The sequence below is a fragment of the Rhea americana genome, unplaced genomic scaffold (genome assembly GCF_003343005.1).
Source record: "Rhea americana isolate MKP2758 unplaced genomic scaffold, rheAme1 scaffold_308, whole genome shotgun sequence".
Classification (NCBI taxonomy): domain Eukaryota; kingdom Metazoa; phylum Chordata; class Aves; order Rheiformes; family Rheidae; genus Rhea; species Rhea americana.
Window position 1 is genome coordinate 539,711 of NW_028186433.1, and position 18,580 is coordinate 558,290.

At 44.5% G+C, this 18,580-nt stretch overlaps 1 protein-coding gene across 3 annotated transcripts in view; it reads right to left on the reverse strand.

Annotated features, from left to right (window-relative positions):
- Positions 1-18,580, reverse strand: part of TANC2 (tetratricopeptide repeat, ankyrin repeat and coiled-coil containing 2) — a 238,284-nt gene that overhangs the window by 55,623 nt on the left and 164,081 nt on the right. For all 3 annotated transcript variants that reach the window (XM_085309950.1, XM_085309949.1, XM_085309948.1), the window contains exons 10-12: positions 12,310-12,435; positions 8,667-8,948; positions 6,199-6,332 (exon numbers count right to left, since the gene is read on the reverse strand). In XM_085309950.1, coding sequence (XP_085166076.1) covers positions 6,199-6,332; positions 8,667-8,948; positions 12,310-12,435 — 542 coding nt within the window. The remainder of the gene's footprint in view (positions 1-6,198; positions 6,333-8,666; positions 8,949-12,309; positions 12,436-18,580) is intronic.

The window sequence follows — 18,580 nt, forward strand, 5'->3', positions numbered from 1 at the left end:
AATGAGCCACAGGGAAAGATTGTGCATCAGCGATAAAGAACAGAGGGAGAGAAGAGACTGAGCTGGGAGGGAGGGAGAAAAAAGAGAAAAACAGGGAGGGAGGGAGCGGGAGAACATGACATGCCAGGAGTAGATAACAGCCAGTAACAGTAATATGAGAAAGACGGGAAGGACAGTGTGAACATCAAAGGAGAAAGAGAAAGAGGGGCTGAAGATAGCTCAAGGGAAATAAGTTATTTTTACTTAATAGGGCAGGCCAATTTTAAGCAGTTCTCTGGCACTATTTGTGAAAAATAGTATCTTCCAGTTAGGAAGCATTCCTGCAACATCGCGCCTCTGGTGTGATTTGCTGCAGCCRTCCCCTGTACAAGCAGCATGCAGTGAGGCCAGTCCATCTCCATTTTCTTACACAGATAAACCAGACTAAAGGGAAGAGCCTCACTTATCTCTGGCACTCGGAGAAACACTTCAGTTCCTCCAGCGCTTCCCTGTTCTTAACAAAAGGGCTTCAACATCATATTTTAATCATGYTTCTGCACCTAATGACATTTATCTCCTTTCAGCCCGTACAAAGTGGCTTCACCTATATTCGGTGCAATGCTTTCACCTGCCAAAAGGCCATTTGCYGGGTATAACACTGTCTTTAATACGCTGGCGCTGCCGTCGGCGTCCCGGGCTGCCGATGCAATGGGAGCAGAGCTCCAAAACCGGCCCTTCTGCATGGAACAACCCAGCAGAGGTGGCCTTCAGGCCCGTTTGGTCAAGTGCTGCTACCACAAGCAGCCACAGAAACCCAAAGAACATAGTAACTCAATGAGTTATTTAAACTATGCATCAAATCCATAAAAAAAAAAAAAAAAAAAAAAAACACCTTAGTGAATAAAGGATAACACCTCAAGTGAAAAATAGTGAAGGTGATGCTAGCCATAGGGACGCAGTTCAGGCTTCTTCCTTCAGGTTGAGCTGACCTTGCCTTGGGCTATCCTACCTCTGAGCTGTGCTTCCCCGCCGGGCGTTGTGCCCCAGGCAAAGGACGCCCGTGAGGCGCATTTGGGGCTTGGTGTTCTCAGCACGTGATAGGCTTGGGGGAACGGCACCCGTCTCGTTCCCCCGAGGTGCTGGGCCAGCTCTGGGAAGGCGAGGTAGCGCTCCGGTGGAGATGTATCCGTCCAAGTTATATTTTATACAGTATCATTTGGAGAGAGAAAAGCAGCCTGCAAGGCCAGCAATGTGGTGACGCAGCAACGGTTCTTCGCTTGCTCTGGCCAGGGGAGTGAAGTCAAGAAGTATTTTAATGGATGAAAAATTAAAGAAAAACCCCCAAACCACCAAAAAAATGAGAAAAAACTGAAAAAAACAGCATATCATGAGAAAGGTGCAGAATACTGTCTTTTTAAGGGGATCTTAGATTTAAAATGCTTGCTTTCCATATTCATAATTTTTTTAAAAGTTTCGCATTACAATTGTACTGTCATATCAGGCAGCATGTTTACAAGCGCTAAATAAAAGCAGATGGATTTAACAGCTACATGAAGCTATGTATTCAGCTCTACACAGCTCGGCCAGCTCAGCAGGAAAGCTGGCGTGCATCTACCGGAGCAAAGCAGTCAAGTCGAGCTTGACCCACYGGCATTGCTGAAGATCTGGTAGCCTGCTCATAGGCAGAGAGCAGGTTTGAAATAAATTCAGGAATCCTGCAAACTTCACCCCTGCATATATATTAGAACAAAAGACTAAGCAAGCACAGTTTGCCAGAAATGCTAATGTTTTATTTGCAAGTGTCAAGATGGATGTTGAAATCTGRGTAGTTTTATTCATGACTTTTGAGAGTTTGCCAGATCTGGCAAGCTTGCCTCGCTTGTCCTTCTTCCCTGCAGTCCTCTCTAGTCCATGCTGCGGTAGAAACCCCAACAGACCACAGGAGGTGGRAAAAAAGTAGCAGAGAGATGTCCCCAGTAAGCCCTGCTCTGAGCTCGGGGATCTGACAAACTTCCTTTTCTTCTCCACCACGACCGGTGGGAAGCTCATTAGCAGTGATTGCCTCAGCTTTTCTTCAGAGGCAGAAGMAGCCCAGGAGTGAAAGAGAGGAGGGAAAAAAAGGAGGAGGGGGGGATTGTGCCAGCTCAGCTGCTGGCAAGAGGATTAACTTTACCTTTGAAAAGTAAATCAGGAAACTGATTCACAAAATCTCTGCTAAAAAGGTATTACGACGTCGCATATACARCAAGGTTTCCTCCAGGCAATGGAAGGCAAATTCCTTTAGCTCTTGATGCCCCAAATGCACTGCAAACCCTGAAGAGTATAYAACTTTTCCCACCAGACTCCATTTCTGACCAAAGTGAAAGACTGAGACCTTAGACACCTCAGCGGCAGTCCACCACATGCTGGGATGTTTTTCTCCTCTAGGTAGGGATAACTTCAGGTAACTTCGACGCAAGCTGGATACAGCTTGCGCCCTTGTACAGTTTTTGCAAGAAAAAATTTATACCTGATACTGTTTTTCTGAACTGGCTCATTTCTAAGCATTTTTATTCTCAATTAATTTGCTGATGATCACTGGACTAGAAAACATGGATGACTTCAAATCGCTCCCTAAGAATACAACAAAACACTGCTCTTTTCCAGCATGGCAAGGAAGCTGGAAAGACGGTCTGAGTGGAGCTCCTGCTAGGCAGCATTTGCTTCGTTGTTTTTATAATTAATCTCATCTCTGACAACAAAAGCTAAAAGCAACTCTTGCCCCCAAAGAACTTACTGCACGAAAAACAGACAGAAAAGTACAACCCTGAATAATCCAGAGGAGGAAAAACAACTGTTCACCTTTCATTTCTGTCATCATAAATGCACAACTTTGGAGTTTTGGGGGTAAGTGACATTTGCAGAAGGAACAGAGTGGGTGAGAGAGACGGCATGCTTCCCACCAGCACGCTGCAGCCTCTGCCAACACTTTCTTAAAYCTTTGAGCATATTATTAATCCACTTTCACAATGCTCTGCATTTCTTGTTATCGCAAGGGCCACAGCACAACCCAAGMACATTCTTCACTGCGCCGCGCAAGCAGAGGTGGAACATCTGTACTTAGCTCTGTTTTCTCACATGTTTTATATATCTCTTAAAATATTCCTGACAATTGTGGTTGTCCATCACTGTCAACACTTCCCTCTCTGCTTCAGTTCTGACTGTAGTCCTCATGCAACTATCTAATGTACGTCCAAGAAATATTTTTCTATGCATCGGACGAGAAATGTCACATTAACCTAAGGGTCAAGTCTCTCCTTCGTTTCCTTGGGCTCTTTTTATTTCAGCTGGTTGAACAAAGCTGTTTCAAGTAGGCCATTAGGAACTGTTTTATTCCAYTGCGACCGATACAGGAACGTGCTCTTCTCTCCCTTTCTCTTGCATCAAAGGATATTGCACCTTCCACCCTCTCCAGCCTTTTGTTTTTTAGGTTAGACTTTGGACAGTCTTTAGCCTGCCTCCATGGAGGTTTTTTCCTAGAACGCCCCACAAAATGCCACATGGAGAATGAGGCATCAGGCATCCAGATTAGATGGCTAACTCATTTCAAATGAATATTTCTAATATTGTCTCTAAAGACAGCTCAGGGTATGCGCTCTGCTTAGAGCTTCAGTACCTTCAAAGCTTATAGCAACAACAAACTTCCATGATCTTTCAAAGACAGGTTAGATGCCTGTGACCAACTTTCTCAGYGAGGTGATCACACGCAGACCAAAGAGCTCAAAGCTGTTGTTTTAATGGATTTKCAATTCTGTTGTCAGGTCAGCAATCCTTTTTCTCCACAATGTCACTCAGAGACTTCAAAAAACGCAGCTGGGCTTGAACAGCCAGTGTTTATTTTATCTTGGAGGACATCACACGGCACAGTTCCTTCTAAGCAGATCATTTTATCTGCTGTTGACAGCAAGTATTCGTCAGTGGTGCCGAGTAGTACAGGAGGTTACTAAGAGTGCACTAACACAAAGCTTCCAACTATCAATCTGACAAACATCCTAAAACATTTTATCTGCCTYTATCTAAGTTCCCGAAGGCTTGATAATCCATCAAACTTACTGTTTGCTACAAGCTGTACAGCAGTCCTGGAAAACGTTTTCATGTAATAAAAACAGAATTGTTGCTTATGAAAAAGAACGACCAGCAGGAAGATGGAACTCAAAAAAAAGACAAAAACCAAACAAGCCAAAAAACCTCCTACATTTTCAGTAGAATGACTCCTTATGATAGGAAATGAAGGTCAATCAGGATTTAGGCATGTGCTTGATTTTAATGCATGATTTCATGCAGGCATGGACATCAGCACTACCTGGAAGATGACTGCTTTTGTGAATYGAGAGAAACCAAGTAACACCTAGTTACATATTCTTCTCGGCATCAGATATCAGATATCAAASGACCATTATCTGTATTTTTCTGTTAACGGCCAGAGAAATGGAGGCAGGGAGATGAGAAGCGAGCTCTCCAAGGATCCCAACCAGGCTAACGGCGAAGCTGGSAACAGACCCGAGGTCTCCCAACGCTGAATCAAGCCATACTGCTACTTCTCTGACTCATCCCAGGACCTGTYTGCTAAACGGTATGAAGCTTTTCGTGAGTTTTGCATGTTGTGTCTGCTATTCCAGTAAAATAAATGATTCCAAGAATCCTAAGGTCAAGTAATCAGCCTTGGCGTTGGTCTTTCCTTGAAGGCCTCATGCTTGGAAGCCAGTGACAGTTATTTCTGGAATCAGTCAACATTTACAGTAGTCAGCATTTACTGCAAGATTAACAATCACACTAACAATCTGTATTCCTGCTCCTAGGACAAGAGCTAGTACATCTTCCAAACGCATTTGTTATGTTCTGACAGCAAACTACATGATCTGTTTTGCAAAAATTCTGGCAAGCGGATCGACTGCTCTTTGAAAGCCTTTCCTAAATGGGTCTACAGCCAAGCTATCGTGACCTACTTTTATTTTATTTTTGGTTATCAAGAGTATTTCTTACTTTTTTCTCTGTTGATCAGAGATGCAAAAAACATAACGTATGCATGGGGTGTGAYGCTCTGTTTGAAAAAGTTACAGCCCTTAGCTTGACTTGGAGGAAACTGAAGCTAAAACTGTAACCATTTATCAATTAGATACCCAACAGGATTACTTAAGCACTCAAGGGAAAAAAAGTCTAGCTAGATGAGGTATTTCAAGCAGAGACAGAACACTTTACCAGCCTTTATAGTAGTCTGTAATGTTTAAGATTTACAGGGAATACGATGACTAATGTGCTCTGAACAAAAGCAGAGCTGACCACTGTGCTCCTTTCAAGACATCTACGTGGAAGAGGAGACTATCCATGCAAGCTTTAGCATTTATTTACACAGATATCTCTTGCTCTCTGCCTTGCCATCTGGATGCAGGAGGAAACAGATAGGACAAGACAGTATCTGGCACAAAAAGCCAAGCAAAACAAGGCCTGGCAATAATTTAGAGCAAAGTCTTYCCTAGATATTTTCTTCTCCAAAGTAGGAGCCGGCAACAGGAAAGCAGAAACTGCTCACATCCTCTCAAAATGTGTAGGAGGAGCAAGCTCCTCGGATTTCAAAGCAATATAATGGCACCTTCCCACCAGCACAAAAGCAGGGCTAAATGTCAGTAATACAATAAAATTCAAGCTGTAAATCTCACAGTAAGTAACACTGTTATATGCAATCCACTTTTGTCAAAACAGCAAATGATTTGTGTATCACTCAGAGGACTACAACCTCTTTTGTCAACTTTTCCAAACTCTGCGGGAGGGCACCACATAGCAGTAACGTTCACAGTACCTGCTCCCTTCAAAACAAAACACTGGTCACTTAGCAGTTTTGTTTTCACTATTTAGTAAAAATAACAACTGTTCTGGTAGCTATGTCATATCATAAYATGCCTCTTGCTGCAATGATAAAGTACAATGGCTGCGAAAGATAAACTGTTAGAGTAGAAAGGGAATGTACTCGATGTAATGGGAATTTCATTTTACCAAAAGAGCTTTCCTTGGGCAACCAAACTGGTTCCAGAAGATTTTCCTTATATCCTTTCCGTAATCACCTGAACACACACATTTTCCAGTGCACAAAGTGACACAAAACAGGAGACCTTCCAAGAGCTTTCATTAAACTCGACATTTTCCCAAGGACTAAAACACTGAAAAAAACGCATTTTTCCGTACCTGCGAAGCAAGTCTCCGCATGGCCTCTTCCTGGCGGCGGCGCATTTCAGGGGTCCCAGGGCAGCTCCCGCTGGTGATTGAAGAGTGGGCAGAAGGCGGCTGTGTCAAGGGCAGCTCTCTGTTTGCATCCACATCTGTCCCAAGGAAAGACGTTATGAATTGTTACAGGATCATTGCTACAGTATAAGCATGAGCAACATCATCACTACACACCACACTGCTCATGTTTTCTAGCAGTGCATTCACGGTAGTCACCATACGATCCACAAGCATCTTTCGGGACTTCTGGCAGTGGTAGACCATGGTCTTGGTCCACCCAACACAAAAGCTCCCGAAGAAATTTTGTTGGGAATCAACACAGGAAGGTCTGTTTAGATAAAGCTCTGAGCTTGCCTTAGTCATCTCTTCCACAGCAACTGAAGTGATTTTAAAATAAGCACCTTTACTGAGTGAATTGCACGTTCCTGAAAAGTATAGTCTGTCTTCAAGTATGGTATATCTTAGTGCAAGGATCTCCTAGTCTGCAGGTCTGCCAGGAGACCTTCCCTCATTGCAAACTATCAATTGTTAATTTGGTTCTGAATTTTTCTTCAGTGGAGACAACCAATTTTGCTGAATTACGTGACCATTCTGCAACACACCTAAATGGCCATAGCTAGCGTAGCTATCTGCAGACCATTAAAGTGACCAGAGACAGAGTAGGAAATTGAGAGAAACTCAGAACAGCACAAGGAACTGGAAAAGGCTTGCAAGCAAATAATGAATTATACTGAAACCATCTCTATWACATTTAACTGCTTTCTATTGCATTTCAGCAGTTCCTTTTGCCTGGTAAAGCAGAAATCAGCTTCACCATTAGCTTGCAGTAATAATCCATTTACCTGGCCTTTGTGGTTAACGTTTTGAAACTACTCATTTTTAAGCAAGTAGGTACTCTTTCAGAATACTTTTGAATGATAGCAGAACATGCAGTATTTACTAATGCACAATTACTGATTTCTTAAGTGCAGACTCTACTGATCGAGGATGTTCCTGAATAGAGCGCTACAACATATACTTGAGTTTGACTTGAAATCATAAGGCAAATCATAGTTCATTTAACGGTAAACAACAGAGGAGGAGGACCACTGCCTACGTAATTAAATCTTGGATGCACAGGCCATGATGCACATTCTTGATTTTGAGCATGTGACAGCAYCTTCACCTGTATTATCTTTGAGAGACAGGAACCACCAGCAACGGGCTGTATTTATGCCAGTTTGCTCACACTGATAACACAACTGCTGTAGTACAGTCAGGTCACCTGATCAGTTTTTATTATTAAACACAAATTTTCATTAWGCAAAGCAGAAATCTGTTTCAGTGTGTGAAAAGAAAATCAGGGGCATTTTCATTACAGTTCTTATCTTCTCTTGCTAGACAAGGACTTCTGAGCTCTTTTGGAAATAAAGTCCAATTTGTGGATCGATTCTGAGGGCTTGTATCCCAATAGCTAATGCTGGGGAGTCATTCACCTTCCAGCTTCACGGACGCGCCAAGGTGGGAACTGAAAGACGGTGCGTTTGGTACGAGCAAGGATCTTTTCTCTGTCCTTCGTGCACGAAAGAGGCAGGGCTCTTTCTCACTGAAAACAGCCAAGCTTTTATTCTGAAAACAGTCAAGTACAGTCTCTTTAATCTCCACAATCCCTCTAAAAAGACTGGGGAGATGTACGGTTGGTGCACTGCAGGGCCGTAGCTAAAATATAGAAACAAGCCCTGCCTTTCACTACACATTGTTCATTTAGCTCTGACAAGTGACATTATTCAACATGCCARCATTTGGTGACATTTCAGATGTTTCTACATGGTAAGACACTCGAATGCAGCAAACAGATTTAGTGACAGCTTCACTGAGATATAGTGACCTAGATCCTTGAAGATACCTTCAGGTGTCTAACCCGGTATTTTTATTCCTGTCTTACTCACTCACCGAGAACCGTGCGGTTCGGAAGTGCTGTCAGCCCCACCTGCGAAYGCGTCGGCCCAGAGTGACGCGAGCGGGACAGGACCGCAAGAGGTAGGGCTCCCACCTCTACTCCTCTGTGGAGCGTGCGGCCTCCTCTAAACCTTTACACCATGACACAAAATCAACCGTACGGGAAGGAGGATGTGATGGTTCGGCACAGATTTATAATAATGAAATCCTGGCAATTACAACCAGAGTTTTTCTGTTAAGCAGAGAGGATCTGTGATATTTCCATGTCAGAAAAATAGCAGACAGACTTATTTTGACTCTTGTAAGAGTAGATTTGGAACAAGAGTAGTATAAATATTGCTGATGGGTGCTTCCAGAGGCGCAGATTTGGCAACAAACCCTAAAATGATTTACTGGGGTTGAAGAGCAACAGAATCTTTTCAGCCAAAAAATTACAGAAGTAAACAGAAAAGGTCTCCGAGTTTTGAAGACCCGCGTCCCACAGGACTTACGTTTCGGAGAGGCATGTGGGCTATCAGACGCAATCTGCCTCATGCGCGTGCCATGGCAGCTGAGGGCAACCAATCTGGAGATGATGGCGGTTTTCCCGAACCCGATGTTGCCAACGATCACGACCCCGCGGTTGACGCTGGCGTTGGAGCTCTGCAGCTGCGCGTCTATCTCGTGGAACACCCAGTCGCGGCCGACGAACACCGACTCCGTCGTGATGCTGGGCACCTCGAAGAGCAGCGGCTTCAGGGAGATGTCGGGAGGCCGGTAAGGCGCAAAGCGCACTGCRAAGGAGAAACGACAGGGGAGCGGCATGAACGCTGATGCCAGCAGAGCAGAACCCCCCCAGCGAATCGCTATTCCGTCTTTCTCGGACGGCTTTTCGTTGCAAAGGGTGAAAAAGAAATAAGCCTGYGTAGAGCCCGCTGGTTTGTTGTTAAAAATATCTGCCTCACTCATAGCTTTTTCCATCGAACGAGTTCAAAGGATTTTACACGAGGAGGTAGCTGACCGGTGGGGAAAGGGAAGCTGGAAAGTATGGGGAAAATACWGATTTTACCTCAATCTTCCCATGCAGAAGATTTTGTTTTAAAAAATGCAGACTGGTGTAAAGGTCGTCCAGTAGCCTTTAGCGCCTGTAACRCTAATTGGCAAAATTTAAACGGCACAACTCAATCCAGATACAAATGCTGCTTCCAGCATTTGCTTTTGTCTCGTCTTAATAYTGGAGAAACTTCCTGCCTGTTCGTGCGGTGGCCCCACGCACCCTGGGGATCAGCAGACCTCACTGGGACACTCCAGGCAAGACCAGCGCACGCTCACGGGACGCCGCTCGAGATCTATATTCTAGCGGACGCTTGATGAGCTTGGGCTACATGTYGCCTCGATGCAGACGGATGCATACGCGGTTCCGCCTCGCGTGCGAGATGCACACGCAAGCCTTGAGCAGCGTTGCAGGCAACGTGAAGTTAACGAAGAGTACAAAAAACACTTCCACGGCTTCCAACAGATAACGCATGTTGGTGCCACAATAATGCCTCGAAACTCAGAAACAAGTCRTCTTGTTTCTAACTTAGAAACAAGAGGTCTGGTGGAGGGAATTCGTCCTGCCAGCAGAGGAGATGGGACAAAACCTGTGCAAACTTCTGCAGAGCCCAACGAACCTACCCCAATCGCCAGCCCTGTCCGCTGCGCCTCCAACTGCGCCTCCATCAATTACATCAGACATTGATGAACGTGAAAACATTGCCGAAAACATCAACTACATCAAACTAAAGCTGGCTSTAATACGTGAGTGGCTGAACAGAAGCCGTCGGGCCGAAACGTGGYGGCAGCGGTGCGAAGGGCCGTCCCGCTTCAGCGCGCGGGTCGCTCTTGGCCACGCCAAGGGAATTCTGAGTTATTTTACTTTGCTGCAGGACTCTTGTCCAGGAATCATTTCTTTTGCAGATGCCTCGCTCTTCACGTGGGATTTTTTTCTCAGCTGYGCTGGCACTCAGCGTCCGCAGGTCGTTATTTGTTTTCTGCTTTGTTYGAGCTGTGTTTCTGTTGCCATTTTACTGTTCCCCAGGGGCCCACGGATCAGCCCGTACGGGACTAAGACGCGTAGCCTGGATGTTGCCAAGAGGCTGAGAAGAAACACAGGCCAGAAGTGCTTCAGTATTTACTACAGTTTGGAATAGCACAGTGATACCAATCAGCATCTACCCYAATTCTTCATTAAATAAGAAGGATTAAATTATTTATGCGCATGAGTTTATTTCCTTTACTTGCTTTAGACCATGACTTCTTTTAAGTGTCATCTGAAGTGTTCCCATCCATCACTCTGAAGCTTTCCATGGACTGCATGCCTGAAAAAGCTGAACTATTTTTTAGCAGGTTTTAGCAACAGCGGGAAAAGTCTCACTCAAAGGTTACAGCCTGAAATAGATGCCAGCGGGAAAAAAGAGAAAATTATAATGGAAAGTGAAATGAATGAAAACATGGTACTACCATACTGCTTTCATTGGGAAATAGTCCTTTTCCACTGTAATGGTTGAGTTTGCATATGCTAGAATACGTCCATCAGCCACTTTTCCCCTCCAAATCTTACCTAAACAACACAATTTGCTGCATATTGTATCAGCAACAATTTTTCTCTTTGGAGAAAAAAAAAAGCCATGACGGCAACAGTAGGGTTGCTCTAATACCATATAATTTGGTTGCCATCTGCTTCTGAACTCCSAGGTGCATCACGACCATCATCCTGCACATTAAGTTACAATAGCCCAAAACAGCTTTAAATCCTGCTGGCTCAAAATAGGAAAATGGGAAGAGCATTCGCTCTCCTGCTAAAAACCTGCCACTGCTACGAAATACTCCTAATGCTCCGGGCCTTCAGGATGCAACTGCAAARTTGTTCTCCTGGTTAAAAAAAAAAAAAAAAACGCCAAACCTGATTTATAACTGATTTATCAGGCACAAGAAATAGCAAGGAGGGTCCCACATTTAATGCCTCTGCACTAGGGTTTTTAAATGCTGGGAACAAAATAAACAGGCTGCAACGTGTGCCACTAGATACAAGGCCAGCAATTGCTTCACTCTTTCAGCAGAGCACCAAGAGCAGAGATATTAAAGCTAAACCTGAGGTTAGGATTTCCAGCTGGAACAAAGTCGGCTATTGCCACAGCCCAGATCGCGGTGATTTCAAGGTAATATTTGCAACTTGTAGTATTTGGAGTGAAAAAACTCTACACATTCAATGAAAAAATATTTCCAAATAGTGGTGGTTTCATTTTTTTTCACATCCTCTTCCCTCTCTTTTCAAAAATAGCTTCCCACCTCGCCGAGATGCAGAAGCAAACTCCAAAGATGAAACACTGCTGCCGTGCTCGTGCAAAGAAATAGCAAAAGGGGGAGGGGGAAACCAATATGTAGTGTTACATGTTTTTTAAAAAAGAGCGTCTGGAAAACAACTTGATCCTGTTCCTACAATAAAGTTTCATGTTTTGGATGCGACCGCTGCAAATCGCGACGGCTTGGCAAGCGCCTCGCTGCGAACATATGGAAATTTGGTCTGTCAAAGTTTGCTTCTTCACCGACTCCCTGCTAACGCATTTGTATAAGMGCCTCAGCAGCCAATATGATCTGATTACAAACTGCGATCCAAAAAGACACCAAACCACTTTCTTCTCTTTTTGGGGTTTTTTTTGTTGTTGTTTTGTTTTTGCTTTTTCTCTCCCCGAGGGGCTTGGGTGTTTTGCAGAAACCCCAACGCTAAAAGAGGCCACGGATCACCGCACTGAAACGCGGCCCCGGATGCAGCGCCGACGCCGGATTTCCTCCCCTGCGGCACCTGGGCAGCTTCCCGAAGGAAAGACGTAACACGTTACCCAGAAAACAGGAGTTTCATAGACAAGCAAGAACGAATTAGCCTCATGGCGCAGCAGCGAGCAGAAATTCTCCAAAGAGACCCAGAGCGAGCCAGCAGGAACCTCCCGTAGGGCCGCGTAACCCCCCGCAGCGCTTCGGGGCGAGGAGGGAGCGGGTTTCCGGCGCGGAGCGTCGCTCCAAGCCGACCCGAGCGCGAGCGGCACGACCTGACGTTCGGCTCTCCCCGCCCGGAAGGAAAGCCGGGGAGCGCGGCGGCGGCGGGCTCGCTCCTACCTCGCAGGTCCTGCTGGGCGCGGGCGCCCGCCACGCTCTGCCGCGGCATCCGCAGCGACGTCCGGAGGGGAGTGTGCCGCTGCTCGTCCAGGTACGCGAGGTCCTCCAAGTGGGCCGAGCTGGTGGCTGCCACGAGAGAGCAAACAAGTGGGTCGCACCCGGCTTTGACACTTAGCATTTGGCTATTTTCCCTTTTTTTTCCCTTTTTTTTCAATAAAATACACATTTTTATAACTGCGTTAGCTAAATACAGACTGAGACGAGGGAAGCCAACGGCTGAATTACCAATTTTTGACCTCAATGGGCCGTATATCCAACAGCAGACGGGAAAAAAAAAAGCAAGCGTAAAATACTCTTTGAGAAGCTTTACTCAAATCACCTTGCTCCCTAAGAAAAACGCTACTTCCGCAGGCGTAGATACGACAAGGCATTGCGAAGCAGCCGGCACTGTCGCTCCCCGCAGCCCGGAGCGACGCGACGCCTCGGCAACGTCCCCTCCCGCCCCACGGCATCCGCGGCGGTTTGGTCACCGGCCAACAGACACGGAGGAACTCCCAGACCTGACCTGAAGTTCTCCCCGCCGCCAGCGGCACGTGGAGGAACGGAGGTGGCCGGCGTTTCCCGCGCGCGCGTCGCGCCCGAGCCCACAAGCTCCTCTTCAGTTCAGACCCGCTTGATTTGGGTGCTAACGTTGAGCTATTCGTGAGGCCAGAATTAGCGGCAGAAAAATCAAACCTTCAGACAAGCGAAACCACAGGAGCAAGCGAGAAAAATGCCAGTCTGAACTGAAGAAGAAGATTTTACTATTTCAACGTTATTTGCTCATGGGAGGGTTTCATTTTCTTTACAACGTTAGATTAAAGAGGCATAATTTATTGGTCTCTGCTGAAGGTGCCATCGCTGTATGAATGTGTGTGGTTGGAATAAAAACCACATTTCTTCCCAATGTGACGTTCCCAATGCTCATTTCAGTGATCGGCTCTTTAAGTAACACTTCCCCCTCCTCCCCAGTGACTCTACGATTACAAATATTTTTAATATCGAATTTCATTATGAAAGGGAATAGGAGAGTGGCTCATGGGTTGATGAGAAAAAGTCTCCGGGCCACGTGAGAGAGCGATGACTAGACTTAACATTTGCCACCAAGCTGCATCAATCAGTGCAAGGAATAATGATTTCTTATCCAGTGATAACTGATGATTGGGAGATAGGACAAAATGTGGTTTAAAGAGGACAAGCTCGGAACCGTACGTATCCGAATCTACCCGTCCTGCAGGAAGCGTTTCCATCCAAGCCAAACGCGGTTTTGCCCTTTCAGAGCACCTTTCAGCCGCACAGCTTACAGAATATCGTAACACGAACGAATGAAGATTCAACTCCTTGGAAATGCTATTCCCAATTTTAAATAGGAAATTCTGATAAAAACAAGTGAAAAGGCTCTGCAGATCACCAGATCCATTCTTGTTCTGATAAACATGTCCATAATTCTTATTAAACCAATGCAAATCACCCTGTCAACATTCAGCTCTTCAGTATTTTGTTTTGAACTGATATTGCTTTTCTGCTATGTTGCTGTTATAATTTTGCAGCATAAAGAAGGTCCCAGGGGGATAAGTGAATGATAAATGAAACAACTGCAATTTCTAATTCATTCCCTTTAGTGTTTGGTCACTTACCATAATAACATTATTATTGTAAATTGAAATAATTAATTAAATGACTTCTTCAAAGACTGCCTGTAAAGCCAACATTCAGGCTTTCACTGTGCAAGGGGGCAGTATTTTGAGCTAGCTCTCTAGCTTGCAACCCCACCTCCTCGTCCCACAACATGGGACAAAACAATTTAGCACTCCCGAAAGGCAGAACATTGCAAAACTCAGCCAAGCCCTTCTTCGTACAGTGCCCAATTACCGTGTAAAAACCTTAACGAGATCTTGCTGCGGTCCAAAGCTCAGCAAGATTTAGAGGCTGCAGCAAGGGCTTTCGGTGAGGTGCTTAAATTTGGTAGCAATTTTAAATGGTGTTTTTAAAAGTGGCTGAATGGTATTTACAAGAACTCAAAAAAAAAAAAAAATAAATAAATAAAAGGACAGCGATGGGAAGTTAGGAAACGTTAACTATTTGGTTTTTGCCAGCATCCCATTACTTGGACAAAAGGTAGACAGTAGGAGTGAGGGAAAAAAAGAGAAAACTATCCAAGTCTGTTTTTAGATGTCCTTCATGCTCCTCTACTCTTATAAACTTGATTAGATGCTCACTGTGAAGAAGCAGATTAAAGCCGAAATGCTGCAATTAGAAAGATGTGGATTTACGGTGGATGGAAGTTATTTTCTGCAAGCACTAAACCCACTGCAATCTGCTCAGGGCCTCTCCAGGATTTGGGTTGCGGCTTCTTGTGCACCGCGGTGGCACGGGCCAACGCAGGGCGCCGCTTTGCGTACCGACTCGCGCAATTTATGTCCCCTTTTTGCAGTGCAAACGAGCATCTACAGGGCAACTGCCCGTGCTGAAGCGCAACAGGAAAACTGAAGGATAAAACTGAAGGGGAAAAAAGCCACAGTGAGCACCCACAGCAGCATACGGCTGTGCCCATGCCTCATCCCTAGATCCCTTCTACACTTTTATATATATATATATATATATATATATATATATATGTATAAAAAGTATGTATGTTTATGTATATATGTATATATATACTGACAGCAGCTGCTGAAGAGCAGTATTTCTCCCCCTTAATCTATGCATTCAGGGCTACTCCAGTCCCATTTTAATTCTCCCAAGCGCATACCAAGCCATCAAGGATGACCACAAACATTAATCTTGCTGGTAGATTATTTTCTTCGTACAAGAGCATTCAACGTAGCTGCAAACTGAAAGAAGCTCCGTTTTCTCTATTCATATAACAAAGGTTGAATCATTACTTTCTGCCTATTTTTTTGCCAACAAAAAAGTACAAAATTTTCATGAAAAGTCACATTAGTCCTTGAATAGAGCAGTGTTACCATGGGATCATTAGCAAATTTGACTTGCAGTCTCCTTTTTTTTTCAAAAAAAAGTCCTCAATAACCTCTTTTGGAATAGTTTCAATCCTGTATTATTTCATTTAATCTCTTAAATAAAAGCCACAGTTATTAGACCACTAGAAAAACATCTCGCACGCATCACTCCTATGTCTCCATTGCTACTCGCAGGCTTTAGGCTCTTCTTGCTGTAACATACAGGAAGGTTTTCAAAACAAAATCAGGTTTCTGGAGCCTAAATTATGGACAGCCAGTCACTGCAGCAGAGCCCGATTCTGGAAACCATCCCGGTAACACCAGCTAGCAAGTGAGAGGCTGGTTAGCAATGCTGGGGCTCACGATGGTTTCTGGGGAGCATAATTTTGCCAGCACTTGCCAACTTGTGCGATTAAAAAAAGTTCCTTCAATGCAAAGGCTGAAAATCTTTCAAAATCGCATCAATTTTCCAGCATGTAGGTTTTGGTCAAAAGAAAGGAATGAAGCCTGAAAGACATTCGTCATGTTCACCCAGTAACTCCAGCCTGTTTAAACACAGGAGTCGGTTTTTTTATTGCAAATAAAGGGAAATAAGTCAATTCAGTTTGTTCCAAAGAAGCGAGCCTGCAAAGACACGGGGCTACGACGGTCCCGACGACTGATGGATGGGGCTGCTGATGGGCAGAAAGGAGCTTCGGAGGCAAACGACTATTTTTCTAGTTGCTACAATAAACAAGCGATTTCCTGGCAAAACAATCCTTTTGTCTCCTGGGGAGAACGGTTCTGCTGGCATTTTTTATTATTTTTAATGTATTTAATGAGTCTGCATTTTACCCTCTGTCCTGCCTGTGAAATGGCTTTTAAGAGGCGAGGGAAGGCAGCTGCAGACCCAGCTGGTGAGCAGAGGCAGCCTTTGCCCGCTGCCAGACACGGGCGTCCCGACGGCCAAAGCATGGCCTCATTCATTTTTGGTGCAAAACTTGGTTGCTGTTAATCCATACAAGTCTCTGTGCACCTACCAGAACTGAGGAATTACTTCGCAACTGCCCCAAGGCTTTTACCAACCTTCATCATCATCATCATCTGCAAGCACACCAAGGAGCCTTGTCCCTGCGCACTACGAACYGCGGTCAGCAGGAAATGCCACGTCCACTTCACACTGCCCCATGGATTATTTTTGCAACTGTCAACGCAACTGTCCTGCAGTTTTTAAGGCCGCTGAATTGAGATTTAGCCTTCTGATTTAAAACTGAGGAGCAAATAAAGACATCTAAGGCCACAGAGAAGCTAGAAGTGATTTTTTTTCCTAACCCTGTGCTTTAGTACTTCAAAAATYACACAAAATCAATTCATCTTGCAAAATATAATATTAAACTGTTGAAAGCTTTCCCTCAATGGCAAAGATCACCCTATGKAATAAGGTGCAGTGATTGCAGAAAAAGTACCAGGGTTAAAAATAATAATAATATTCCTCAAAAATAGCTAATGCAGTTCTTCCAAGGAAATGACACAGAAACAGATAATTCTGTTTCCATGACCTATCTAAACAGCAAATACAAAGCAATCTGACTTGGAACCGGTATCTGGCAGCCCGGATACCCARCGGACTTGGCAGATCGGCTCTTTGGGGGAGAGGAGGAAAGCGGGAGGGGACGAGTCATCRGCTCATCCAGGCCAGCGCAAGCGGTTTGCTATGGCCAGTGCTCGGATCAGAGTGCATCATTACCAGATAAACATTCTCCACGTACCCGAAATTCAGTTTCCTTGCAGCTTTTGTTAATAAATGTACTTCAGATTTAGTAACATCAATTTTGGCTGGATAACTGGCCTAAGTTATCAAGAAACCGTCAAACACAATTAGGAGAATAGTAAATTTGAGGTTTTATCCTAAGCGTCTTCTTGGTTTCATCTCTCTCCTTGGAATGAGTCACATGCGTAATTGTACCTAATTCAGAGTTTAACCAGATGCAATAAAAAAGTAAAAAATGTGCAAATTTTTGTACCATTGCAACACAGCTAACACTGCGGGGTTTGTGGAAAAGTACAACAAAAGCAGGCCCTCTGTGGCAGATCTAATTAGAGGGCTTTTTTTTCCCCCTCTGTGTTGCAGTGTATTTCTTTTAACATCACATTTTTTCTGTGCTATTTTTGTATCAGTTCTCTTTCCCTTGGGCAGAGTGAAAGGTAGCTCTTAAAAAGCCTCTGCTGTGCTTCTTCCCGCACGTGGTCTTACAACGGCTCTGCAGCGGCCTGACGTGTCACGGTTTGGTCAACCTGGACGAGTCCCGGACCCCAAGGAGAGGACGGGAAAGAAGTAAATAAGAATATATCTCAAAATTAAGGAATCAGTTTGTGCAGCCAGCATCTTCATTTTCATTGCCTGCTCAAACRCTGCCCCTTGACCACCTACTTTCCTGACGGGGACGAAGCGAGGGAAGATTCGCTTTTTTAGAAGTCACATCACGATGCTGCAGTGAGGAACACGAGGTGTTTCTGCATGCATGGGGACATTTTTTTCCTCTTGCTGACCACGTGCTGAATACGGGGATGCAGGATGCTCCTTCAGATAACCACTGCTCGCTGTGCTCTCCAGAAGATGCTATTTAGAGGCATTTATGCAAACCCTGCCCTCTGCTTTCTAAGGGGTAAAGAATTTAAATTAGTACCTAGCCGAATGATACATTGGTTATTTTATGTTTTGCAAGGGGGAAAAAARGGGGAGCTGGTATTATTTAAGGACATTTTAATTCCCTATTAACATTTAAGCAGATATTATAAAACCATGTATGTGGTCTCAACGAGGCAAGATTTCACGTTTCATTTCATGGGTAACAGAGTAAGTTCATTGTATACAATGACTCTCAAGACATCCGTCTCCATTCAAAAACCCGAATGCCCAGCTCCAGTGCCAAGCATCTTCTGATCATTAGCAGAAAAAATGTTGAAGTATATAAAAAGGATTATTGTGCATATTTGCCTGGGACGGGGTAGGAGGTAAAATACAGTCGAAGCTTTCAGTTTCTGGGAACAATAAAACAGCAAACCAAATGGATTCATACGGTCCCGAGCTATAAAATGGAGTTTTAAAGAGTTATTAGAAGAGCAGAGATTATTTTAACAGACGTTGTTCCTGGATCACAACCGCTCAGAAACTGCAGCCCCCTCTCACTTCCCACGATGTAGCGGCAGGCACAAAACCCTTCCGGAGGGGTAAAGCGGGTTGCAAGATACCGAAGGAAAGACCTTTTCTCTCCCTCTTTTATTTTTTTTTT